Here is a 27,252-nt window from a genome sequence, read left to right on the forward strand (position 1 = left end):
GGCTCCATACATTTTCCACACTACAGTAGCAAAGAGAGAGACTTCACAGTTAACATTTGTCTCCTATGGACCAGTCGTTATCCATTCATGATCTGAAACTGCCTCTAAAAGCCCACTGACTCATGTCCTGGCCACAACATTGATGCCCAGTCCTTACTTTTCATTTTGCTTCAGCAAGACACCACGCCACATGACCGACTGGCTGCAGCTTTATCACTCTACTGCATCCTGAGCTCACACCTCAGGCACAGGCATTGTCCAAAGTTTCACTTCAGGATCTTGTGCTCAAACTGGTCTCTGGGGGGCATTTGTTATTACCCACCTTAGCACACAAACAAGGACTAGGAGTGCTCTCCTTGGGCAGTGTGCCATTGCCAACTTTCTATAGTTACTTGCCAAGTTGACCAATGGGAAAGCCAAAACATGGCAGCCATGGATCTTGGAGACCATGCACCAAGCAATCAGTGGCACTCACACACATAAGTGGTGCTTCAGTGGGCATAATTGAGTGATTAGTTTGAGTCCAGGTATGGCAATTGAGTTACAGCTGAATAGTCTCAGCTGCAACAGGGTATTGATGACTGACAGTTTTGTCCTCATCAACATCCCGCTTCAAGAAACTGCCCCTCCCCATCAATTGAGTGGACCTGTCAGTTTGCCTCCACCCCAACACAGTACCACAAGCTTGTTGCCCCTCTTTGAGGTCCTTGGCCCAGCAGCAAAAGGTTTCCTCAAGAATGGTACTTTTCACACTTCAGAATCAACCCCCGAGGTATCCCCTGACTTGGCATGGTCCCCTGGAGCCAAATTCCCAGGTACCCTGGAGTCATTCCCCTGATTTCCCCTGACTAAGCCTCTGGTACGTGGTCTTGGTCACTTTGCCAATATCTAATGACTCCTCTTCTGCAGTGGTCAGGGTGGCATTGACTGTAGCACAGGCCTGGTTCTCTGTCTCTCCCTGGAGTTACATGCTCCCTTCACTTGCAGTGATAGGAAGAAAATGATGTTCAGTGGTCACAGCAAAGCCTGTTCCCCTCCTCACCCAGAAACCACCCCAACCTTGCTGTAAGGTTAGTCCCATTAAAATGTCAACTCAAGGATCAAATATTAACAATAGCTTACATTCATATGTGCTATTAACAGCTTCAGTTGGTACTGGCACAGACAGATTACTAAATCTCATATGACATAATTGATGCTCAAAACTGCTGTCTTTCACAAAGCTTTGTTTGTTGATGGTATAAACTTGCTTGAAAGGCACAATAAGCATCATTTAATTTTACTGGACCATACCAGGATGCTTCGAGACTCAGGCTCAGTTTACCACACAAAATGGACGTGTTCATCGTCTCGCATTATCACTTACATGGCAAAAATGTGGTTGAGAAATCAAAGAAAATAGGCAACAAATTTGGAACATGCACAACTATCTGATGGGGGCAGCACGGTAGCCTTGTGGATAGCACAATTGCTTCACAGCTCCGATTCCGGCTTGGGTCACTGTCTGTGCGGAGTCTGCCCATCCTCCCCGTGTGTGCGTGGGTTTCCTCCGGGTTCTCCGGTTTCCTCCCACAGTCCAAAGATGTGCAGGTTAGGTAGGGCGTGCTGTGCTGTACCCGAGCTTAGCTGACCAAAGGGGTTTTCTCAGACAGGGCGGGTCCTCAATGCCGTTTCTCCACTGCCTGAGTAACCTGAAATGAACGGGCAAGAATGTAGTCATAGTGGAATTGCAGCCTCTATTCCCAGAATAAAGGGGCACCTAAAAAACAAGGGAGGAGCCAAGATGCTCCAACATCTGCAAACAGAAGACAAGTTGTGAACATTGTCGGTTCACCAGAGGACATTTCAATTGAGTGAAGTTCTCCGAAATTTCGGCGGACAAACTAACGTGCATGTGAAGTGGTCACAAGCTTTTCAGCTGAAAAGTGAGTGGCCGATCTCCAATCAAACATTTAACATACAAACAAACATACATACGTGCAGGTTCCATCAGAAAGGACATCGCTTCCCTCAAGCGGTTCCTCTGTTACATCATCTGGACACCTCACTTCTCCTCATTCTCTGCGAGCAGGATCGCAAAGGGGTTGCCGTGTCGGGAGTCAAGACATCAAGTCCTCCTCTTCTCCCGGATCCCATACCCTCGTATGGATCAGGCATGCAATCTTTGCATTGTGTGATCGGGGGTCACTCTCGTCATTGCGGACAAGTCGCCAAGAATTGTCCCTGTGCCAAATCGTGGGGTCTAAAATTGAAGGAGCATTGTCGGGGTCGTCAGTGTTGGGTGGTGGGTTTGGGTGTGGGTCTGGGTATTTAATGTAGGTGATCTCCATGGGGTCACTGGAGTTGGGGTCATAGTCGCTGAAGTGGGGGCTGTAGGGTGGAGTGCTGTGGCTGTCCTCAGTTTCACAGTCACTGTCAGTCTCTGCTGTGGCAGCTTGTGGGCGTTCCGGGGCGTGGTCTGAAGTCAGTGGGCGGAGTCGAGGTCGAGTCCGATGAGGAACTGGTCTGTGAGGGGGAGGGTGGAAATGTGTCTCTTGTGGAAGGGGCGAGGTGTTCTGCTGCATCGAGCAGGACATGGTGCGAGTGGTTTGACTGTGTTCCATAAGCCTTCAGTTGGTTAATATGAAACCACGCAGTCTTACCGTTGGGGTACTTTATCCTATAAACTGAGGGACTGATTTTGTCCGAAATTGAGTACGGGCCGGAAGATTTAGGAGCCAAAAACGTGCTGGGGTTATAAACAGATAGCATAACCTGTTGCCCAACCTGAAATTCTGTGGGGTGTACATTCTTGTTAAAACAGGCCGTGCTCTGTTTTCGTCGTTTTCCCAATGTTACTGCGGCTACTAACTGTGCAGACCTCACAGTTTCAACTAATTCTTTGACTGCTTTCTCGTGTGTGAGGGCCGTCACTTCTGGGCTAGTCATGTCCAGTCCTAAAAGGAATTCTGATCCTTTCATAGGGCGTCCGGTCATGAGTGTGTGTGGGGTGAAACCTGTGGATGATGAAACTGTATTTCGGATGAACATTAGTGCGAATGGGAGCACTGAATCCCAAGTCGAATTGTTCTCCTGTACCATCTTCCTAAGGGTCGATGTTAGGGTCCGATTCATGCGTTCTACTATCCCGCTTGACTGGGGGTGATACGCAATGTGGAAGTTCTGTTTTATGCCGAATATGGTCAGGACGTTCTTCATGACCCGTCCTGTAAAGTGAGATCCCTGATCTGACTCTATATTTCTGGGGAGACCCCATCTCGTAAAGATGTGGTGGGTCAGGATCTTTGCAGCTGTCTTAGCTGTGTTGGTGCGTGAAGGGAAGGCCTCTGCCCATTTGGTAAAGGTATCTATAACCACCAGAACATATTTATAGCCATTCCTGCAAGGGGGCAATGGTCCTATAAAATCGATCTGGAGGTTTGTCCAGGGGCCATTAACGGCGCGTGTGTGGCTGAGTTGTGCCTTCTTTGAATACCTCTCCGGGTTATTCTGCGCACAAATTAAACAATTCTCTATGTAGTGTGTCACATCTTTTCGTAAGTTGGGCCACCAACAGAGTTGTCTAAGCTGTCTTGTGGTCGGGTCGATCCCTTGGTGTCCATGACTGTCATAGAATAAGGCAATCATTTGATTCCTGTCTTATTCAGGAACCACATACAATTTATCTTTAATGATCACACCCTCATGTGTGGTCAAAGCGTGTTTGAATCTATCATACTGGGCCACAAAGTTTCCTTTAAAAATTTCCCGGAGATTTTCGTCCTGCTTCTGTGCCTGTACTAAATCTTTGATTTCTGTCTGTGAGACCTGAACTGCACTCACAGGGGCGCTAGCTGGGGGTGTCCAAAAGTGACCTCGCCTGGAACCTGCTTTTGCCAGTGCGTCGGCTTTTCCATTTCCAGGGGGGGATGACCTATGGTGACTCCTAACTTTAACTATGCCATACGTCCTATCCTTTGCCTTCTCTAGGATATGGCGGAGTAATGAGGCTGATGGAAGGGGCTTCCCGTCTGCGGAGACAAAACCTTTTGTCCTCCACAGGGGTAGAAAATCGGTCAGGCTGTTACAGACATACAAGCTGTCCGAATATATGTCTGCTGGGCTGGGGAACGAATCTGGGTGGTCCACTATATGTGCAATGGCCGTGAGCTCTGCTGCCTGTGCGCCTAAGTGACCTAGTAATTTTAATGCGATTTCTTCTAGTGCGCGACCCTGCGCATCCTCAACATAGATCCCGCATCCAGTGATGCGCTCTCCATCTAAAACTGTGGATGAACCGTCCACATATATTTTCAATGGGGCACACATGTCGGTGTGCTGGGGGCTCTGGCTTGAATTCCCTATCTTTCTGGAGGGCGTCTTTGCAATGAAGGGTCCTGTGTTGTGTGGGGTGCTACATTCATGGGGCTGTCCTGGATACTGGAGGTTGTCTGCTAAAAATGTGTGTGTCTTGGTCCATTTAACTGTTATGTCCCGTCCTTGTAAAAGTAGTGTCCACCTAGCTGCTCTTATCTGGCTCACTGAACCGTCCTTCAGTCGACCGTCTAAAAGTAACTGTGTGGGGGTGTGCTCCGTCAAAATGGTGATGGGATTAAATCCGGTAATGTACGAGAAGTACTGAACTGCCCAAAAAACTGCTAGGAGGTGCCTCTCGCAGGCTGAAAATCCTTGTTCTACGGGGTCTAAAAGTCGTGAGGCATACGCCACTGGTCATAGCTGCTCGTGCCGTTCCTGAAGGAGCACGGCCGAGGGTCAGATCGGTGCTAGTTACCTCTATTGCATAGGGGGAGAGTTGGTCTGGAACTTGTAGCGCGGGTGCTGCAAGGGCCTTTTTTTAACTCTTCCACAGCCTCTGTATGCTGCGGAAGCCATTCCCAAGGGGCTCCTTTCTTAAGGAGATCTGAGAGTGGGGCTGCCTTTGTCGCAAAACCATCGTTATGGTTCCGACAATACCCAACCAGTCCTAAAAATGACCGGAGGGCTGAAACATTCTGGGGAAGGGGCAATTTGACAATCGGTTCAATTCTTTTGAACTCGATCTCGCGTTTGCCATGCGTGATGACTGTACCCAAATACATCACTTGATTCTCTAATATTTGGGCCTTTCTGTGGTTAACTTTACATCCAATTTCTTGTAAAATTTCCAGGAGCTTAGCCAGAAGCGTGATGTGCTCTGCCTTGGTGTCTGTCTGCAGTAATAGGTCGTCCACATACTGTACCAGACATTCGGGTCGGGAAAATTTGGCTAATCCATTTGCCAGCTGTCGGTGGGAAATGGAGGGGGAATTGTGGAATCCTTGTGGGAGGCATGTCCACGTATACTGCTGTCCTTTAAATGTGAAGGCAAATTTGTACTGGCACGCCTTTGCCAATGGGATTGACCAGAAGCCATTGCTAATGTCCAATACCGTGAAATATTTGGAGTGGAGTCCCTGCTCGAGCATGGTCTCGGGACTTGTTGCTACCGTGGGGGCTACTGCTGGGGTTACTTTGTTGAGTTCCCGATAATCAATGGTCTGACGCCATGATCCGTCGGGCTTCCTCACTGGCCAATTAGGTGCATTATTAGTCGAGGCTACTGTCCTAAGTACCCCCTGCTCTAATAAGCTCTCTATAACCTTTCCAATTTCTCCCTCTGCTTCTAGGGGAAATCGGTACGGTCTCTGTGGTCTCGGGTCAGGTCCAGTAACTTGAACTTGTCCAGTCATTCTGCCGCAGTCGTGCCGGTGACTGGCAAATGCTGTCCTGTGTCGGTTCAAAACTGCCCTAACCTGTTTGTCCGTGCTAAGCGTGGTCAGGTCGAAACAATAGTCGCCTACTGCACTAATCCTATTTGCATACTCTCCTACTGTGAGAGTTGCGGGTGCTCTGTCCAATTTCGCCATTCTCCAGACACACTGATTGACTGGTTGAACGACAGGCTGTGGGCATTCATGAAATCAATACCCAGTATGTGTTCTGCTGTGCGGGGCAGATTAACTAAAACAATGGGGTGTCTGGTGAAGATGTTCCCTAGCTGAATTGATACAGGGGCTGTAATGTGTCCCTGCTGCGAGTGACCTGTAAATCCGCTGAGTGTAATTGTGGATGTGGTGGGCCACGTGTCTGCCTGTGCTGTAATGGTGGAATTAATTGTTGTGCGGGACCCTCCTGTGTCCCAAAGTAATTCTATGGGCTTCCCTCTAATCTTTGCTGTGACCACCGGCCTTCCGGATCGGTCCCAGAGGGTGTCACAGACCCAAGTGGGGGAGCCTGAACACAGTCAGTCCGTTCCGTCCACATTGGTCTGTCCTGACTGCATCCCTATACTGTGAATAGGCTTAGCTTTGTTCCTGTTCAGAGTGCCTGTCTGCTGGCCTCTCTGAGATCTCTGTGGGCCGTTGCATTCCCTTGCAAAATGTCCTAACTGACCACAGTTGTAGCATTCCTGCGACTTCTGTGGGGGGCTGTTCTTTCCTTCGTTTACCCATGCGGGGTTTTGGTGTGCTCTTACTGCCTGCATATCTGCTGCAGCCTGAGCTTCTTCTGGGGTCTTCACTTTAACCTTGCCTTGGGCAGATTGTTCCCAAGCGCGGGACAATCTTTTCAAAACCCATTTTTCATTATGGGCCTCTTCTGAGGGGTCATAATTGCTGCAGACATTCTGTCCTGCATCTGTGGCGTGGGAGATTATGGTGCGGGTCCATTTAACCATATTATCGCGGGTTAAATGCGCTCGGTCTAAATCGCCAAAAACGGCAGTGAAATGAATCCACAGCCTTCCTGCGAATGCTGTGGGATGCTCTGTCCTCTTTTGCCTACACTTATTTAGGCCTTCGACTGGGTCTCCTCTATTGTACCCTATCGCGTCTAAAATAGATGTATGCATCTCGTCGAGGGTGCCTCCTCCAACGTTCTGTGGGTCGGGGAGGGCTGCAACTACCGATGAGTCTAAACTCAAAACTGTGAGCTTCACTTGCTCTCTTTCATCCAGGCCGTACATGGTAGCCTGCTGTTTTACTTTTGCGAAAAATTGGTGGGGGTCTGCGGTGGGGAGGAACGGGGTGATTTTCTCACACGCTTCCCTGAGTTGTGTTACAGTTAAGGGGGTGGTGTAGGTGATGTCTATGGTTGCCTTTCTTTGGGTGGTGACTGGGTTCATAGGTGCGGGTGCTATCTGATCTGTGGGGGGTTGGGGCGCTTTCCTTTTCTGTTGCGCTGCTGGCGCACATGTTCCCTGAACATAGCGCTGTGCTGTCTCGCTTAACTCTTGCCAATCTGGGGCATTTTCCTCATCTAACTGTGTTCCAAAGGTGCTTTGAAACCCATTCTGTACGGAAAGCAGAGATTGCAGCTCCGCAATCTGCTTCCTACACTTTGCGTGATCCACTGTGCTTTGCCTTTGCTCAGTGGTGGCAGCATGGAGTGCTCTTAAAGCTGCCTTTAGGTCAGAGCATTGCCTTTGCAGTGCCTCTACCTGCTTTTCTGACTCTTCTCTTATCAGGACTGCACGCTGCACATCTTGATAGGCTTTTTCATATTGGGTTTGGGAACTGCTCAGATGGGCTAGACAGGACTGATGCGCCCTCTTGGCATCATCCACCTCTCTATCCTTCTCTGCCAGCTTCCTTCTTAACTCTAGGTTTTCCTTTTCGATGTCCCTGACATCCACTTTACTCATTCTATTCCTTTCCTCTAATTCTGCTCGGAGCGTCCGAACGACCTCCTCTGTGCCTCGCAATTGTGCCAAGTAGGACACAATTGCCATCGGCTTGCGTGCTTTACTTAAATTCTTCCTGTGAATTTGAGAAAGGTTCTCCCACCAAGTATGTCCTATACTCCCGGGGCCTGTCTCCTCATTCAAACAAAACTCACTCCAAAGGGGCCATCCTTTCCCTTTGAGATATTTCCTGAGTTCCAGCTCCCATACGGGACATTGGCCTACTCTGCTACTGCTGGTCGCTGCGACCACGAACTGTTCTGGGTTCATGAGGAGTTCCATTGCCTGCATGGCCATTTCCTCTTTCTCTCTTTAATTTGGAACAGGGGATGATCAGGCAATGCTTTTAAATACGGGTACGGCTTTCGCTATGTTCCGATTATAAAAACTCCCGACAGTTTGACGCAACAAAAATCTCTCAGTTTAACCTTACAACCCTGTTAGTTACGCATGCAAAAACACACTTCCGAATTATCGTTATTGATTTGAACTCCTTGAACACTTGTGGTTTTTCCTTTTTCCCAATTGGATTTCCAATTCAAATTTCTGGGTTCTCTCGGAGTGGGGGGGGGGGGGGCCACTTCTAATCGAGTCCCGGCGGAGTCTGCCACTAAATGTTGGTCGTTCTGGGTGAGCGTGCTCATCACTCATTTGGCTCTGTTTCTCGTTCTAAGCTCTGGAGTCGCCAGGTGCCATTAAGACACCGCCACAAGTTTCAAGGTGAAGTTCAAAGCAATAAAAACCGTACACCAATTAGTAAGTCCAAACAACTAGAGTTTATTATAATACAATTATAATAACTACCCATGCACACACTAAAGAATTAAACTTACTCCTACCGCTAAACAACTAATACTTATCTCGAAGGAACTGCGAGGTCAGGGAACAAGGCCTCTTGCTCTGCTCTGCAGACTTCGGATTGCTATCAGTTGCCAAGGGTGTCAGGAGTGCCTATGTCTGGTAGCGGTCGTCGGCTGTAGAAGACAGGAGACTGAACCATGTGTGGGACCTTTCTTTTATAGGTCCCAGGGGGTCCGCGCCCCTTTGGGCAGACTCCCTTACCTGCTTGGAATCGATTGGGTCTCTTCCCAATCGAAATGTTTGAACCCCCCAATCCTAGGCCAGTTCCTTGGTTGCTGGGGCGGTTCTTGGGACCTTTGTTTTGGGCTTCTCTGGCGCCACTAGGTCTGGCCTTCCATAGAATGTATCAATTTGTTCTTAACTTGTGTCCATTGTATCTGGGACTCGCCCGGTATTGCCTCATTAGTATGTTAACGAGTTTTCTTTCACAGTGCTGTCTGGTCTCTGCAGCAGCAGAAACCAGTTTCTGCAGTCGTCCCAATACACAATCGCCTTGCAAGCTGCTTGCTTTTCAACGTGTCCATTTTCCCTGCATTCCTTGCAATCTTCCATTTTGTGTTGGGCAATGGCCACCCCAGGTGGCTACAGTCCCCTAGGGGGCCTGGACTTCGAGGGTCCAGGCCTACTTTCAGGCTGCACGCGTTGCAGTGCTGCCCTTGTCAGAGCACGGTCTGGAGGCGTGTCGCTCAGAAGGAAGGCAGTGTCAGATGGGCTGGACACCCTTAGAGTTTTGTGGGTGGAGGGCCCTGAACTCTGCTCCTACTGATCCTCTTCCTTTCGGGGGGGCTATCGTGCTAATCCATGGGACAGCCCCAGTCATGGAGGCACGTCTTGTTGACCTCGCAGCATTAGAATGACAGCACCATCTCCTCCGACAGAAGGCAATGAATGGACACCTCCTTTCAAACTGAGGAGGAATGCTGTTAATTTTTCCTGATGTTCACAACTTTGCCTTTGCAGTTCTAGCAGCTCTGGGACGACCAGACCCAGGGACATGTAATTGGCCAGGGCCTCAGCAGAGATGCCTCTTCAATGTTCGTCTCTAAGATTCCTAGAGCTGCTCAGGTCAGTGGTCTCCAGAGGGCACAGGATGGTCCAGGCTGGTCGACTGATTGACCTGTAAGGGAAAAGAGATGGGGGATAACTGTTGGGAGACATGTTACTCACGTGAGGCTTAAACCATGACTGCGGCACCCACTTCATCCTCTGCACAGGTACAGTCCTGTTCCTCACCAGCCAACTAAAGGACTTTTCCTCCAAAGGTGTGAGGCATCTCAGCTCAGTTCCCTGACTTGTGCCTTGTACATGCTTTTGGGGGGGGGGGGGGGGGGGGGGGGGTGCCGTAGGATTGCTAGCCTTTGACCTGCCCTGGTAGCCACAGTATTAATGTGGCTAGTCCAATTCAGTTTCTGATTAAATGGTAACCCCCAAGATGTTGTTTGTGGGGGGATTCAGCAATGGTAATGCCATTGAATGTCAAGGGGTGATGGTTAGATCTTCTCTTGTAGGAGATAGTCATTGCCTGGCACTTGTGTAGCGTGAATGTAACTTGCCATTTGTTAGCCCGAGCATTGTCCAGGTCTTACTGCATTTGGACATGGAGTGCTTCATTATCTGAGGAGCCACGAATGGTGCTGAATATTGTGCCACATCTGACCTTGTGATGGAAGAGAGGTCAGTGATGAAGCAGAAGATGGCTGGGCCTAGGACACTACCCTGAGGAACTCTTGCAGTGATGTCCTGGATCTGAGATGATTGGCCCCCAACAACCACAACCATCTTTGTTAGTGCCAGGTCTGACTCCAACCAACAGAGCTTTCCCCAAATCCCATTGGCTCCAGTTTAGCTAAAGCTCCTTGATGCCATACTCGGTCAAATGCTGCCTTGATGTCAAGGGCAGTCACTTTCACCTCACCTCTGGCATTCAGCTCTTTTGTCCATGTTTGAACCAAGGCTGTAATGAGGTCAGGAGCGGAGTGGCCCTGGCGGAACCCAAACTGAGTGTCTGTGAGCAGGTTATTGCTGAGTAAGTGCTGCTTGATAACATTGTTCAGACAGTCGTGAACACAGGCCAGTCCATCATGCGACCCCGCCACCCATCCATTGACTCTATCTACACCTCCCGCTGCCTGAGGAAAGCGGGCAGCATAATCAAAGACCTCTCCCACCCGGCTTACTCACTCTTGCAACTTCTTCCATCGGGCAGAAGATACAAAAGTCTTGGTACATGCACAAACAGACTCAAAAACAGCTTCTTCCCTGCTGTTAACAGTCTCCTAAATGGCTCTCTTATGGACTGAACTGATTAATACTACACTCCTGTATGCTTCACCCGATGCCAGTGTCTAGGTGTTTTCTTTTATTTTCATGCACTAAATGATCTGTTTGAGCTGCTCGCAGAAAAATACCTTTCACTGTACCTCAGTACATGAGACAATAAACAAATCCAATCCAATCCTTCCGTCATTTTGTTGACAATGGAGAGTAGGCGGTAATTGGCCGGGTTGGGTCTTATTTCTTGTGTACGGGACAGACCTAGGCGCTTGTCCACATTGCCGGGTCGATGCCAGTGTTGGTGCTGTACTGGAACAGCTTGGCCACATTGCCGGGTCGATGCCAGTGTTGGTGCTGTACTGGAACAGCTTATCTACATTGCCGGGTCGATGCCAGTGTTGATTCTGTACTGGAACAGCTTGTCCACATTGCCGGGTCGATGCCAGTGTTGGTGCTGTACTGGAACAGCTTGGCCACATTGCCGGGTCGGTGCCAGTGTTGGTGCTGTACTGGAACAGCTTGTCCACATTGCCGGGTCGATGCCAGTGTTGATTCTGTACTGGAACAGCTTGGCCACATTGCCGGGTCGGTGCCAGTGTTGGTGCTGTACTGGAACAGCTTGTCCACATTGCCGGGTCGATGCCAGTGTTGGTGCTGTACTGGAACAGCTTGTCCACATTGCCGGGTCGATGCCAGTGTTGGTGCTGTACTGGAACAGCTTGGCCACATTGCCGGGTCGATGCCAGTGTTGGTGCTGTACTGGAACAGCTTGTCCACATTGCCGGGTCGATGCCAGTGTTGATTCTGTCCTGGAACAGCTTGGCCACATTGCCGGGTCGATACCAGTGTTGGTGCTGCACTGGAACAGCTTGGCCACATTGCCGGGTCGATGCCAGTGTTGGTGCTGTACTGGAACAGCTTGTCCACTTTGCCGGGTCGATGCCAGTGTTGGTGCTGTACTGGAACAGCTTGTCCACATTGCCGAGTCGATGCCAGTGTTGATTCTGTACTGGAACAGCTTGTCCACATTGCCGGGTCGATGCCAGTGTTGGTGCTGTACTGGAACAGCTTGGCCACATTACCGGGTCGATGCCAGTGTTGATTCTGTACTGGAAAAGCTTGTCCACATTGCCGGGTCGATGCCAGTGTTGGTGCTGTACTGGTGACAGCTTGGCCACATTGCCGGGTCGATGCCAGTGTTGGTGCTGTACTGGAACAGCTTGTTCACATTGCCGGGTCGACGCCAGTGTTTGTGCTGTACTGGAACAGCTTGTTCACATTGCCAGGTCGATTCCAGTGTTGGTGCTGTACTGGAACAGCTTGGCCAGGGAGGGAGCAAGTTCAGTCCTGTCAGGAACAGTCTGCAGCATCAGTTTGCTGTCGCCTGGGACGAATCAGCCAGTCAGATTGGCTGAGGGCTGATAGCTGCCGAGGCGGGATTGGATCAGCCATAACCATGGGCGGAGAATTTGCTGTTGGTTTTTCCTGTGTGGTTTCACAATGTTGTTGTGGTGGGCGGAGAAGCGAAACTGAAATAAAATACAAAATTTTCTCCATTCGACGCTCCGCTCTCTGCTGTCCGGTTTATATCTCCTCTTGTCTGCGAATGGTGTCCGGGTTTGTCCCCGCTCACGGGTGGCGAATCTTTGGTGAGTGACTGTGATGGAGACCAAGGCCCGGGGTGAGGGGGGTGTGAGGGGGGTGTGGTGGGGGTGGGTGAGGGGGGCCCAGGGGCGGGGGGGGGGGGGTGAGGGGGGCCCGGGGGGCGAGCGAGGGGGGCGAGGGAGGCCGGGGGTGGCGGGGGAGGCCCGGGGGAGGTGAGGGGAGCCCGGGGGGGGGGTGAGGGGAGCCCGGGGGGGGGGGGGGGGGGGGGTGAGGGGAGCGGGGGGGGGGGGGGTGAGGGAGGCGGGGGGGGGGGGGTGAGGGGAGCCGGGGGGGGGGGGGGGTGAGGGGACGGGGGGGGGGGGGGGTGAGGGGAGCCGGGGGGGGGGGTGAGGGGAGCCGGGGGGGGGGGTGAGGGGAGCCGGGGGGGGGGGGTGAGGGGGGGGCGGGCGGGCGAGGGGCGAGCGAGGGGGGGGGGGCGAGGGAGGCCGGGGTGGGGGGGTGGCGAGGGAGGCCGGGGGTGGGGGGGTGGGGGGGTGGCGGGGGAGGCCGGGGGCCCGGGGGAGGCCGGGGGTAGGGGGGTGGCGGGGGAGGCGGGGGCCCGGGGTGAGGGTGAAGGCCCGCTGTGAGGGGGGTGACCCCCGGGAGAGGGCGGTGGGGTGATGGTGTGGGGAGCGGGACACGGGAACAGGAGGAATGGCCGTTATCCCGACTCCCGGGGGGACGGGCTGCACTCGGGTTAATTCTGTCGGTTGTCAATCGGCCCTCCCGCCCCCTGCTGGCAGCGCGCGGGGTGGCGGTTAGTCTCGCGCTGATTTGAAAATGGCGCATGCGCTGTTCTATTGGCTGCCGTGGCAGCAATGCGCATGGAGTTAATCTCATCATTAATCACACCCAAAGTTATATAAAGTCCAAAGATTATAAAAGTTGGACACTTGTATTAACCTCACTCAAAACAAGTTTTTAATTTAAGATTGCATCTCATGCTGTAGTGTCAAGTCACTAGTGGAATGAAAATAGCAGTAAAGGGTAAGACTCAATTGTGTTGCTCTGGTTTGAGTCAATGTCATATTGATAGAGGTCAACAGCATGGGAAAGACCCTTTGGCCCATCGCATCGGAGTCATGGTTTGAGTCAATGTCATAGTGATAGAGGTCACCAGCATGGGAAAGACCCTTTGGCCCATCGCATCGGAGTCATGGTTTGAGTCAATGTCATATTGATAGAGGTCAACAGCACAGAATAGACCCTTTGGCCCATCGCATCGGAGTCGTGGTTTGAGTCAATGTCATATTGATAGAGGTCAACACCACACAAAAGACCCTTTGGCCCATCGCATCGGAGTCATGGTTTGAGTCAATGTCATATTGATAGAGGTCAACACCACACAAAAGACCCTTTGGCCCATCGCATCGGAGTTGGTCAAAAACAACCACCTAACTATTCTAATCCCATTCCCAGCACTTGGTCAGCCTGTCTGCCTTGGCATCGCAACTGCACATCCAAATACTTATTTTTTAAAAAAATTTAGAGTACCCAATTTATTTTTCCAATTAAGGGGCAATTTAGTTTGGCCAATCCACCTACCCTGCACATCTTTGGGTTGTGGGGGCGAAACCCACGCAAACACGGGAAAGTGGGCAGCATGGTAGCATTGTGGATAGCACAATCGCTTCACAGCTCCAGGGTCCCAGGTTCGATTCCGGCTTGGGTCACTGTCTGTGCGGAGTCTGCACATCCTCCCCGTGTGTGCGTGGGTTTCCTCCGGTTTCCTCCCACAGTCACAAAGATGTGCAGGTTAGGTGGATTGGCCATGATAAATTGCCCTTAGTGTCCAAAATTGTCCTTAGTGTTGGGTGGGGTTACTGGGTTATGGGGATAGGGTGGAGGTGTTGACCTTGGGTAGGGTGCACTTTCCAAGAGCCGGTGCAGACTCAATGTGTCAAATGGCCTCCTGCACTGTAAATTCTATGAAATCTATGAAACTCCACGTGGACAGTGACCCGGGGCCAGGATCAAACCTGGGACCTCAGCGCCGTGAGGCACAGGGCTAACCCACTGCGCCACCGTGCTGCCAATACAAATACCTCTTAAATGTTATGAGGGTCTCTGCCTCCACCACCCTTTCAGGCAGCGAGTTCCAGACTCCCACCACCCTCTGGGTGAAAATGTTTTTCCTCAAAAACCCTCTTGCCCCTTACCTTAAATTTATGCCCTCTGGTCATTTGTCCCTCCACCAAGGGGGAAAGTTTCTTCCTGTCCACTCTATCAATGCCCCTCATAATATTATAGCTCACTCGTGTCCCCCGTCACCCCCCCAGCCTCTTTTGTTCCAAGGAAAACAACCTCAGTCTATCCAATCACTCTTCATAACTAAAACTCTCCAGCCCAGTCAACATCCTGGTAAATCTCCTCTGCACCCTTTCCAGGGCGATCACATCCCCCCTATAATTTGGAGGCCGGTGTACATGCCCACCAAGGTCCCTCTGATCCTTGTGCTTCCCAGGATGGTGCTGTTTATCATATTCCATTGCCTTCTTTGTGCTGCCCAAGTGCATCACCTCACACTTATCCAGATTGCATTCCACTGGTTAGCCCATCTTACCAGTCTGTCTATACCCTCCTGTAATCTAAGGTTATCCTCCTCGCTATTCACCATCCACCAAATTTTGTGTCATCCATGAACTTGCTGATCAACCCTCCTACATTCCTGCCTAAATCTAAATTTCCAAAAAGCATTCAGTAAGGTATCGTGCAAAAGGCTACTTTAGATAAAAATTCATGGTGTTAAGGGTAGTATATTAGTATGGATGGATGATTGGCTAACTAATAGAATGCATAGAGGCATTTTCAGGATGCCAACCTGTTACTGGTGGAGTGCCACAGGAATAAGTGCTGGAGCCACAATTATTTACAATATCTATTAATGACTTGGATGACACAAAAATAGGTGAGAAGGCAAGTGATGAAGATGACACCCGATTCTACAGAGGGATATGGACAGATTAAGTGAGTGGGCAAAAACTTGGCGAATGGCCTATTTCTGCTCGTACATTTTATGGTCTACTCTGGTCACAAACTCTGGACAGATTCCTGGAGTTTTCACCATTCCCACACTCCTGTTTCTGATTTCTGACATACCGATGTATCTGGTGCCTTGTCTCTCCCAACTGGAATGTAGAAGCATTCTTAATTAGCCCATTATTGGAAGATTATTCAATAAAAGCAAAATGCTGCCAATGCTGGAAATCTGAAGTAAAAGCATAAATTGGGTTCTGAAGGATTCATATTATTGTCAGCATTAACTCTGTTTCTCCCTCCACAAGATGCTGTCCAAGTTGCTGCACTGTTTTCGTTTGAAGATTCATATACTCCGGGGTTGTTTTCAATGGTGATCTGGAGATTAGTGTTAATCAGTGTAGGGGAGATGGTGGCAGATGGTGTGGTAATGTCACTGGACTTGTAATCCAGAGGCCTAAGCTAATGCTCTGGGGACAGAGGTTCAAATCCCACCACGGCAACTAGTGGAATTTAAATTCAATTAATAAATCTGAAATATTAAGCTAGTCTCGGTAATGGTGGGCCTGAAACTATCATTGATTATAATAAACACCCTATCCCATAGGATAGTTTACCAATGTCCTTTAGGAAAGGAATTCTTCCATCCTATGCTTACCTGCTCTGGCCTGCATGTGACTCCAAATTGATTCTTAACTGCCCCTCTTGAATGGTCAAGCAAGCCATTCAGTTCAAGGGCAATTTGGGGTGGGCAACAAATGCTGGACTAGAAAGAATAAATGAAAGGAAGGATCCACTTCCAAGATTTCCAACTCTCCTTTCAGTATTCCCCTGCCTTGAATTGCTATGTGCATTCAAGTTTCCACGCAATCTCTCAGGTACCCAGCCACATAAATGGAACGTGACTGCTTCACGGGCTGGATTAAGATCACACCAAACTTTTGATTTATCTTTGATCTCTGGTTTCTCACTTTAAATCTGGTTCTTGCAGTTGCCTCTTTAATTCAGAGAATTATTTATGCCTTTTACTTGAATTCCAGTGAACAGTATCTTGTTCAAATTCCAGTTCCTTTTAAATACAACATTTCTGGGACCTCTCTTTTCATTCTATATTGTTTCTAGAACAATCTTTTTTTTAGTTTCTGGGACTTGCTTTCTTCTCATTGCTCCATACTCCTGATTCTGCCTCTGGCAGAGCTGTTTCCTCTCTCTCTACTCAGCTTCTATTGCCGTGGGTTCAGTTAAAATCTAAACTGAAAAGGTTTTCTAATTTAAAGGTGGCCCCTGGTTACTAAGCAACAGCTCAGTCATTTCTTCATACTTGTTTAATTTTTACACCGTACACTCTCTAAGCACAATACAAGTTTGAAATGAAACCCAACCCCCATACATGCAAACGCCTTTGTTTGACATGAATCTAACTGCAGTGAACCTCTGGTGGCGGCCATGCGAGTGTAGTGATCGCACATTTGGTGGTTTCTGTTCGTGGCGGTTTTTCCCCGCTTAACAGGTGGATGTGAGGTGGAAAAAAAGTGCAGGAGAGTGAGTGGAAGAGATTGACCCTCTGGTATATGGAGCTGAGGGCCAGAAGCAGTCGGAAAAGTGGGCATCAGTCGGTTGGAGCTGGTGCAGCGCCTGCAACGCACGTGGAGATGGCGGAGGGGCAGGGGGCGGCCCTGCCGGCTCAGTGGTCGACGGACCAGCTGGTGAGCTTCTTGAACGAGAAGTTCACCCAGCAACGGAAGGAGAATCTGGAGGACCTGGCCAGGGTGGTGGATTCGATCAAGGCGGTGGTCGACCACGTGGAAACTAGGCTGGCGGCCCAGGGTCTGGCGATCTAGAAGATGGAGGAGGTGGTGGGGGAACACGAGGAGCAGTTTGCCTTGATGGCAGCGGAGATGGGCTGATGCGGGACCAGCCGAGGCAGCTCCAGGAGAAGGTTCAAGATGTGGAGAACCGTTCACGCAGGCAGAACACAAGGATCGTGGGCCTGCCGCAGGGGTGTGAAAGAACCGATGCTAGCGTGTATGTGGAGATGTTTATGGAGACGCTGCTCGGAGAGGGTGTGTTTGCACGGTCTTTGGAGGTGGATCGAAAGCATAGGGCGCGAATGAGGAAGCCCCAGGGGAACGTGCTGCCGAGGACGATGGTGGTGCAGTTGCGCCGGTTCCTGGCCAAGGAGCGAGTTATGAGGTGGGCCAGGCAGACGAGGTGCTGCACCTGGGAGGGCAGTGAAATCAGAGTATACCAGGACCTGGGTGCAGAGCTGGCCAAGAGGAGAGCGAGTAACAACAAGGTCAAGGCGGCCTTGATCTTGATCATGATGAATGGCGGAGCAGGCTCGAAGGGCCAAACGGCCTCCTCCTGCTCCTATCTTCTATGTATCTATGTATATGAATACTATATATAGTATAGTACTGAGGCACAGGGCAGAGAATCTGACCTCCACCCCAACAGGACCCGCCTGTGAGCAATCAGTGAGGTGAAGGCTAGAACATCTGCCCCTTCGCCATCTGCAACTCCGGCAAGTCCGATACCCCAAAGGCCCCCAGGTGCCTGGGCTCCTGTCTATGTGCAGGATTGCCGATATGGTGCTGAAAAACAACCTCCAAAATCTCTCCAACTTCAGGCAGGACCAGAACATATGTACATGTCTGGCCGGACCCTCCCACACCGTTCACAAATGTCCTCCAGTTCATCCTCAACTTCGTCAGGAGCGCTCTGTGTAACACCTTAAACTGTATCAACCCTAGTCTTGCACACGAGGTTGAGGCATTCACCATCCGCAACGCCTCGCACCATAACCCCTCCTCCAGCGCCATTCCCAGCTCCTCCCACTTGGCTGTAACCCCCTCCACTGACACTCTATTTTCCTCCAAAATATTCCCAGAAATCACTGAGATAACCCTCCGCCCCCATCTCTGACAGCACCCACGTTAATGACTAGGGCGGTGCCACCAGAAAAATCATTCTGCATTCCCATTGAATGTGTCTATAGCAGGGGTGGGCAAACTTTTCCGTGCAAGGGCCACATTCAGAAATTCACAATTTTAAAGGGCCACATAGTATATTAAGTAAAATAATTAATATTTAAAATAGCCAAAATAAAAGGTTTTTAAAGAAAAAAAAGCAATTAATTTTTATTAATTAATATTTTAAAGTAGAAACTTCACATGAAACACATGTTGTGCCGAGCAATGATCACCCTACTCAAGTCAACGTATCCACCCTATACCAGTAATCCATTAACATTAAAATTTAAAAAATGACTTGATCTTGGTGGGCCGCATAAAGACCTTTGGCGGGCCGCATGCGGCCCGCGGGCCTTAGTTTGCCCACCCCTGGTCCATAGCGTCACCTTTTCCCACCATTACAGTTACCTGTTCTTGAATTTGTTTCCCGCTCTCTCTCACTCGCTCTCTCTCTCTCTCTCGCTCTCTCTCTCGCTCTCTCTCTCCCTCTCTCTCACCCTCTCTCTCACCCTCTCTCTCTCTCTCTCTCTCTCTCCCCCGCTCTCTCTCTCACCCTCTCGCTCTCCCGCTCTCTCTCTCTCTCCCCCGCTCTCCCTCTCACCCTCTCTCTCTCTCTCTCTCTCATTCAAGATCCAGGTCTGAGTTAGTAGTTCTGACTATTTCTGGCAAAATATCCTCGTCGCCAACTTTGTCTTTAATTCTGTTACGGTTCAAGGGGTTTTACTTCACAGTGAAGACAAAGAATCACCAGGTTGCCACACTGTGGCTTACTCAACCAGTTATTAGATCTTTATTCACATAAATTGAGCAAGCAGCACCTAAGATGGAAGATTGCGGAATGTTCCAAGCACCTCTGATGTTACCACATCATCACGTGACATACTGTACAGAAGGGCATTGGTTACAATGCATGACATGGTTTTTATTTGGTTTCTCATCTCCTGGGAATCCACATGGCATCTACAAGGTAGAAAGATTCTTGACCTGATACAGAGGCACCAGAACAGTTTGGGACAGTTTAATTGGACCAGTTGGTCTTTTCCTGTTTTTTGTAAGTTCATATAATCATGATTATGGTCTGATGTCTTTTTTTCCTTTATTTCAGAAGCTGGATTTCTTTAATTGAAGAGCTGGACAAGCGTCTACATCAAATTATTATATTTTGTAAAGTATTGCTACTTAACGCTTAGAGAAAAGGTCTCCTTGTGGACGTGTGAGTATATTTATTTTGCATACATAGGCACAAACATGCGCAAAAAGAGCTGTTTTCGTCTGTCTCAGTGATATTTAAAGGATGTGATGGAGAGGAGGTGATAGTTGAGAATGGTAGAAGGGCTGAGGGGAATGATGCCGTTGAGAAACATGAAGAGGTGCACTCACCATTGTTACTCCTGTGAGATCATTAAGCAACAATTTGCATTATGTAACTTTGACCAATTCAGCAGATGATTGGAGGGCAGCCCAACCTTCAGTCGTGGCTGGGGCTGGGAAGAATCCCAAGTTTAAATTTCCAGATCTTAAGCTTTGAAATGGACTGGTCAGATTCCATTTGCAATACTGCATTCAATTCTAATCGCTGCGCCACAAAAGACATTCATAGTTTCGGAGGTGGAGAAATTAATTCCAAAGATCATCAAACTGAACAAATGCAGCTCAAGAAAACAACAACATTAGGAGGAATGTGAATGGTCATTGTGTAGGATTATTTTTTTCCCCAATTAAGGGGCAATTTGGTGTGGCCAATCCACCTACCCTACACATCTTTGGGTTAGAACATAGAACATTATAGCGCAGTACAGGCCCTTCGGCCCTTGATGTTGCGCCGTCCTGTGCAACCCCTCTAAAGTCCCTCTCCACTATTCCCTTATCGTCCATATGCCTATCCAATGACCATTTGAATGCGTTTAGTGTTGACAAGTCCACTACTGTTGCAGACGGGGCGTTCCATGCCCTTACTACTCTCTGAGTAAAGAACCTACCTCTGACATCTGTCCGATATCTATGTCCCCTCAATTTAAAGCTATGTCCTCTCGTGCTGGACATCACCATCCGAGGGAAAAGGCTCTCAATGTCCACCCTATCTAATCCTCTGATCATCTTGTATGCCTCAATTAAGTCACCTCTTAACCTTCTTCTCTCTAACGAAAACAGCCTCAAGTCCTTCAGCGTTTCCTCGTAAGATCTTCCCTCCATACCAGGCAACATCCTTGTAAATCTCCTCTGCACCCTTTCCAATGCTTCCACATCCTTCCTATAATGTGGCGACCAGAACTGCACGCAATACTCCAAATGCAGCCTCATGGCTCCGAAACTCAATTCCTCTACCAATAAAAGCTAACACACCGTACGTCTTCTTAACAACCCTCTCAACCTGGGTGGCAACTTTCAGGGATCTATGTATATGGACACCGAGATCTCTCTGCTCGTCCACACGACCAAGAATCTTACCATTAGCCCAGTATTCTGTCTTCCTGTTATTCCTTCCAAAATGAATCACCTCACACTTTTCTGCATTAAACTCCATTTGCCACCTGTCAGCCCAGCTCTGCAACTTATCTATGTCCCTCTGTATCTTGTAACATCCTTCTGCACTCTCCACAATTCCACCGACTTTAGTGTCATCTGCAAATTTACTCACCCATCCTTCTACGCCCTCCTCCAGGTCATTTATAAAAATGACAAACAGCAGTGGCCCCAAAACAGATCCTTGTGGTACACCACTAGTAACTGGACTCCAGTCTGATCATTTCCCATCAACCACCACCCTTTGTCTTCTTCCAGCTAGTCAATTTCTGATCCAAACTGCTAAACCACCCTGAATCCCATGCCTCCGTATTTTCTGCAATAGCCTACCGTGGGGAACTTTATCAAACGCTTTACTGAAATCCATATACACCACATTAATTGCTTTCCCCTCATCCACCTGTTTGGTCACCTTCTCAAAGAACTCTATAAGGTTTGTGAGGCACGACCTACTCTTCACAAAACCGTGTTGACTATCTCGAATCAAATTATTCCTTTCCAGGTGATTATACATCCTATCTCTTTTAAACCTTGCCAAGACTTTTCCCACAACAGAAGTAAGGCTCACTGGTCTAATAGTTACCGGGGTTATGATTACTCCCCTTCCTGAACAAGGGGACAACATTTGCTATCCTCCAGTCTTCTGGCACTATTCCTGTAGACAAAGATGACTTAAAGATCAAAGCCAAAGGCTCAGCAATCTCCTCCCTAGCTTCTCAGAGAATCCTAGGATAGATCCCATCCGGCCCAGGGGACTTATCTATTTTCACACTTTCCAGAATCGCTAACACCTCCTCCTTATGAACCTCAAGCCCTTCTAGCCTAGTAGCCTGTATCTCAGTATTCTCCTCGACAACTTTGTCTTTTTCCTGCGTGAATACTGATGAAAAACACTCATTTAGCACCTCTCCTATCTCCTCGGACTCCACGCACAACTTCCCACTACTGTCCTTGACTGGCCCTACTCTTACCCTAGTCATTCTTTTATTCCTGACATATCTATAGAAAGCTTTAGGGTTATCCTTGATCCTACCTGCCAAAGACTTCTCATGTCCTCGCTTGGTTCTTCTTAGCTCTCTCTTTAGAGCCTTCCTAGCTAACTTGTAACTCTCAAGCGCCCTCACTGAACCATCACGTCTCATCTTTATATAAGCCTCCTTCTTCCTCTTGACAAGTGTTTCAACTGCTTTAGTAACCCATGGTTCCCTCGCTCGACCACTTCCTCCCTTCCTAACAGGTACACACCTATCAAGGACACGAAGTAGCTGTTCCTTGAACATGCTCCACATTTCCATTGTGCCCATCCCCTGCAGTTTTCCTCTCCAGCCGATGCATCCTAAGTTTTGCCTCCTCGCATCACAATTGCCTATCCCTCAGCTATAACTCTTTCACTGCGATGTATACCTATCCCTCTCCATCGCTAATGTAAACGTAATCGAATTGTGGTCACTATCACCAATGTGCTCACCTACCTCCAAATCTAACATCTGTCCTGGTTCATTACACAGTACCAAATCCAATACGGCCTCGCCTCTCGTTGGCCTATCTACATACTGTGTCAGGAAACACTCCTGCACACATTGGACAAAAACAGACCCATCTAAAGTACTCGAACTATAGTGTTTCCAGTCAATATTTGGAAAGTTAAAGTCCCCCATAACAACTACCCTGTTACTTTCGCTCCTATCCAGAATCAACTTTGCAATCCTTTCCTCTACATCTCTGGAACTTTTCGGAGGCCTATAGAAAAGCCCTAACAGGGTGACCTCTCCTTTCCTGTTTCCTAACTCAGCCCATACTACCTCAGTATTCGAGTCCTCTTCAAATGTCCTCTCAGCCACCGTAATACTGTCCTTGACTAACAATGCCACCCCTCCCCCTCTCTTACCACGTTCCCTGAGCTTATTGAAATAGCTAAACCCCGGCACCTGCAACAACCATTCCTCGCCCTGCTCTATCCATGTCTCCGAAATGGCCACAACATCGAAGTCCCAGGTACTAACCCATGCCGCAAGCTCACCCACCTTATTCCGGATGCTCCTGTCATTGAAGTAGACGCACTTTAAACCACCTTCCTTCCTGCCGGTACACTCCTGCAACTTTAAAACCTTACTCATGACCTCACTACTCTCAGCTTCTTGTGTACTGGAGCTACAATTCAGGTTCCCAATCCCCTGCTGAACTAGTTTAAAACCTCCCGTTGTGGTGGGTTGAGACCCACGCAGACACGGCGAGAATGTGCAAAGTCCACACAGACAGTGACCCAGGGCCGGGATCGAACCCTGGTTCTTGGCAACGTGAGGCATCAGTGCTAACCACTGCACCGCCATGCCACCCTGTGTGTAGAATATTGATTGTACAGACAGATTCAGATGAACAGAATTTTTTGTTCTTGTGGAAAAGGAAGGCAGTGAACCCAAGTGAACTAGACTGATGATTGAAACAAAGTCAGATCATAAGAATCGTGGGAAATGGGAGCAGGAATAGGTCATTCTGCTTATTGAGACTCCTCCACCATTCAATTATATCATGGCCAACCAGATTGTGGCCTTAACTCCACTTTCCTGCCTGTCTCCATATTGCTTGACCCCAGAGGATGAACCAAACTACCAGGCTGAATATTTCACCGTATGACGGCAGCAATGTGAATCACGGTTGGGTGGAAATCTGGTGTCCGGCCAAAATCAAGATCGTGGATGGCGATTTGGGCGCCATGCTGCGGCCCCACCCTGATTACTACAAGTATTGCTGCAGAGATGGAGCAGGAGGCATGTGTGAGTGGGGGAGGGAGGGAGGAAGAGTGAGGAGGGAGTAAGTTATTCCATTGGCCAGCTGCTGAAACGGAGAACCCCACAACCAGCGATGCCAACAAACACTCGACTGGGGAGGCGGGGAGTTCATCCCTTCATAGGCCAAGAATTTGGAAATAAACAATTTAGCATGGACATGCCTTTAGAGGGAGATTATATAGAAACATGTTCAAAAAGGCACTGAACCAGGTCACAGGAAATATCCACAGAGATCTCAGATGTTCTTCTTTATTCTTTGTAAACACTCAAGACTAAACATAGAGGCTAGAAAGTAAAAATGGCAATTTAATTAGCAACCAAATGAATAAAAACTGATTTCCAGAGTAAAGAAAATTTGTCTTGGGTGCAGAGGGATTTAAGAAGTGTCAGAATGGGGGTGGCACGGTGACGCAGTGGTTAGCACTGCTGGCTACGATGCTGAGGATCCGGCTTCAATCCCAGCTCTGGGTCACTGTCCATGTGGAGTTTGCACATTTTCCCCGTGTCTGCCTGGGTCTCACCCCCACAACCCAAAGATGTGCAGGTTAGGTGGATTAGCCACACTAAATTGCCCCTTTAATTGGGGAAAAAAATAATTGGGCACTCTAAAATTTATTTATTTTTAAAAAGAATGTCAAATCTGAGGCACATGTTGTGTCTGGATTAAGAATCCAGAGATTGTGTTTCCAAATCTTACCATTCAAAATGTGATTTTTCTTTTCTGTGTAAATATAAAGCTATTATCAGAAAAAATGAAAATATGTATGTAAATGCTGCAGATTCCTTTCAGAAATTGATTTACATCATTCTTATATTATCAGGTACTAAACGAATAATGAAACGGGTAAGAGTTCTTTATATCCTAAGACCATTGCATTGCCAATGGATAAAGCATTGTATTTTCTTTCACGGTAAGTGTGTATTGCTAACTCGACCGGCATTTTTATTCCCCATCGATAATTTCCCTCGGAAGTGGTGGTGTGATGCCTTCTTAAACTGCTGCAGTCCATGTGGTGTAGGTGCACCCACAGTGCTGATAGGGAGTGAGTTCCAGGATTGTGACCCAGCAGTGGTGAAGGAATGGTGATATAGCTCCAAGTCAGGATGGTGGCCTGGCCTGGAGGTGGTAGTGTTCCCTTGCATCTGCTGCCCTTGTGCTTATAGATAGTAGAAGCCACGGCTTTGGAAGGTTCTGTTGAAGGAACTTTGGTGAGTTTCTGTAGTGCATCTTGCAGCTACACACGGCTGCCACTGTGTATCGGTGGTGGATGGAGTGAATGTTGAGTGGGGTGCCAAACAAGCAGGCTGCTTTGTCTTGAATGGTGTTGAGCTTTTTTTAAATAAATCTTTTTTTTGGAATTTTCAAAATTATATACATTGTTGTTCGTTTTCATTTATTGTACAGTCACAAAACTTCCTTCTTAGGTTTGTCTATTTACAGTCTGTTGCCATCTGGCTGGCTCAGCCTACAATCCTCCCTATCCTTTCCCCCCTTCTTCACTGCTGTTCTCCATTCTTTTCTTGCTGGGTTTTGCTACCTCATCTTACTCCCCCCTCCCCCCAAACTCCCCATCCTTCCTCGCTTTCTTCTTTCTATCTTGTCCTGACTATTTCTCCCTGGCTACTGGCTATTTATTTATTTATGTGTTGGCCACAAACATGTCTCTGAACAGTCAGGTGAATGGCTACCATGTTTTGTGGAAGTCCTCTTCCGACCCACGTTTGGTGAATTTGATTTTCTCCATTTGGGGTAAATTCTTATAGGTAGGACAGCCAGTCTACAGCTTTGGGTGGTCTTTTAATTCTCACAACAGAGCCTTCAGAGCAAAGTAAAATGTGCAAAAACTCCATACAGAGCATTGATTTGTTCAGACATCTTTTTCCAGTTGCATGATTGCTTTTCATTACTTATCAAGGTTATTGTTATCTGTACCCTCCTTTTAAACTCACAAATATTGTAATATCTTTAATTATGCTTTTCTTCCAAGCACGTCATATTTCAGTGCTGTAATATTTGAAAACAAACTGATTTATTTATGGACATTTGAACTAAGTAAAACGGAAAATCCTGTTATTAAAAATCAGCTGGGATGAATGTTCCTAATGAAAATGTTTAATTCTCATGGACGATCAGCTTTGACACGGGTGGAGAGTTCCACAGCTCGGGCTGTACCTCTCCGTTGAAGGAAGACCAGTTTGAAATTGCAAAGTTGACTAAACACGCCATCATTGGTGACCGTGCCTTCAGTTGCCAAGGATATAAGCCCTGGAATTCCCTCACCAAACCTGCAATGTTTCTCTACCTTCCCGTGCTCATTTAGGATGCTCCTTAAAACCCACCCTTTGACTAACCCTTTTGGTCCTTTGTCCTTCTGTGGCCCGGTATCATATTGTGTTTTATAAAGCTGCTATAATGTGCTCTGAGACATGATATTACGTGAAAAGTGTTTAAACCGGACAGGTTGTTTATCCTGGAAGCAAAAATGGGCACAAAGTAAAATGTATCAATGGAAGTGCATGTCAATTCAGTTCTCTCATTACAGATTATTTTCATCCTCGTACTGGTTCTTAACCAACAAGTCGTGATGCCTTGTGGGCCTTTCGAGTACGTGCACAATGGAGGGTGCTGCTCAGTGTGTTCACCAGGTCAGTGATGGCCCCTATTTTAAACGATCATCATCACCACCACACAAACATGGTCATTTTCTTTAACTTATGAAAGTGCTAATGTTGTGGTTTTGTTCACATAAAATGCATCATGAATAAATGTTCCTTTATCAATGCCAGTTGCCTTCAGGCGGCACGGTAGCACAATGGTTAGCACTGTTGATTCAAAGCACCAGGGACCGGGGTTCGATTCCTGGCTTGGGTCACTGTCTGTGCAGAGTCTGCACGTTCTCCCTGTCTCTGTGTGGGTTTCCTCCGGGCGCTCCGGTTTCCTCCTACAAGTCTCGAAATACGTGCTTGTTAGGTGAATTGGACATTCTGAATTCTCCTTCAGCGTACCTGAACAGGTGCCGGAGTGTGGCGACTAGGGACTTTTCACAGTAACATTTTGTCACTAATAAAGATTATTATTATTATTGTGTGAGATATGTGGGTCCTGTTTCTCCTTCTTTTAATTAAGGTCTGTGTTTAATTTTTGTGTAAATCATTTCAGTTTCTCAGAAGTATTCTGATCACTAATTCTTTCAGTATTTAAAGGTTGCATTAACAGTTATATTTTTGAATATGTTTTCCAATGACAGGTCTGCCTTATAGCGCTGAGGTCCCAGGTTTGATCCCGGCCCCGGATCACTGTCCGTGTGGAGTTTGCACGTTCTCCCCGTGTCTGCGTGGGTTTCGCCCCCACAACCCAAAGATGTGCAGGGTAGGTGGATTGGCCATACTAAATTACCCATTAATTTGGAAAAAAGAATTGTGAACTCTAAATTAAAAAGAAAACTTCCAATGACACCTACCCAATAGTATTTGTACATAAACTTGTTCTAATTTGACCAGAATAAACTTTGAA

General features: G+C 48.2%; 1 protein-coding gene across 4 annotated transcripts in view; it reads left to right on the top strand.

The window, feature by feature from the left end:
* Positions 1-12,337: 12,337 nt before the first annotated feature.
* Positions 12,338-27,252, top strand: part of LOC119979672 (tumor necrosis factor receptor superfamily member 14-like) — a 168,944-nt gene continuing 154,029 nt past the window's right edge. The window contains exons 1-4 of one of the 4 annotated variants that reach the window (XM_038822210.1): positions 12,338-12,483; positions 19,532-19,639; positions 24,560-24,582; positions 26,282-26,384. In XM_038822210.1, coding sequence (XP_038678138.1) covers positions 24,574-24,582; positions 26,282-26,384 — 112 coding nt within the window. In that variant the 5' untranslated portion in view covers positions 12,338-12,483; positions 19,532-19,639; positions 24,560-24,573. Of the gene's footprint in view, positions 12,484-19,531; positions 19,640-24,559; positions 24,583-25,734; positions 26,385-27,252 lie in introns of those variants that run through there. The other 3 variants (XM_038822209.1, XM_038822213.1, XM_038822206.1) reach the window with 3 other exon arrangements.

Source organism: Scyliorhinus canicula, chromosome 16 (assembly GCF_902713615.1).
Source record: "Scyliorhinus canicula chromosome 16, sScyCan1.1, whole genome shotgun sequence".
NCBI lineage: Eukaryota > Metazoa > Chordata > Chondrichthyes > Carcharhiniformes > Scyliorhinidae > Scyliorhinus > Scyliorhinus canicula.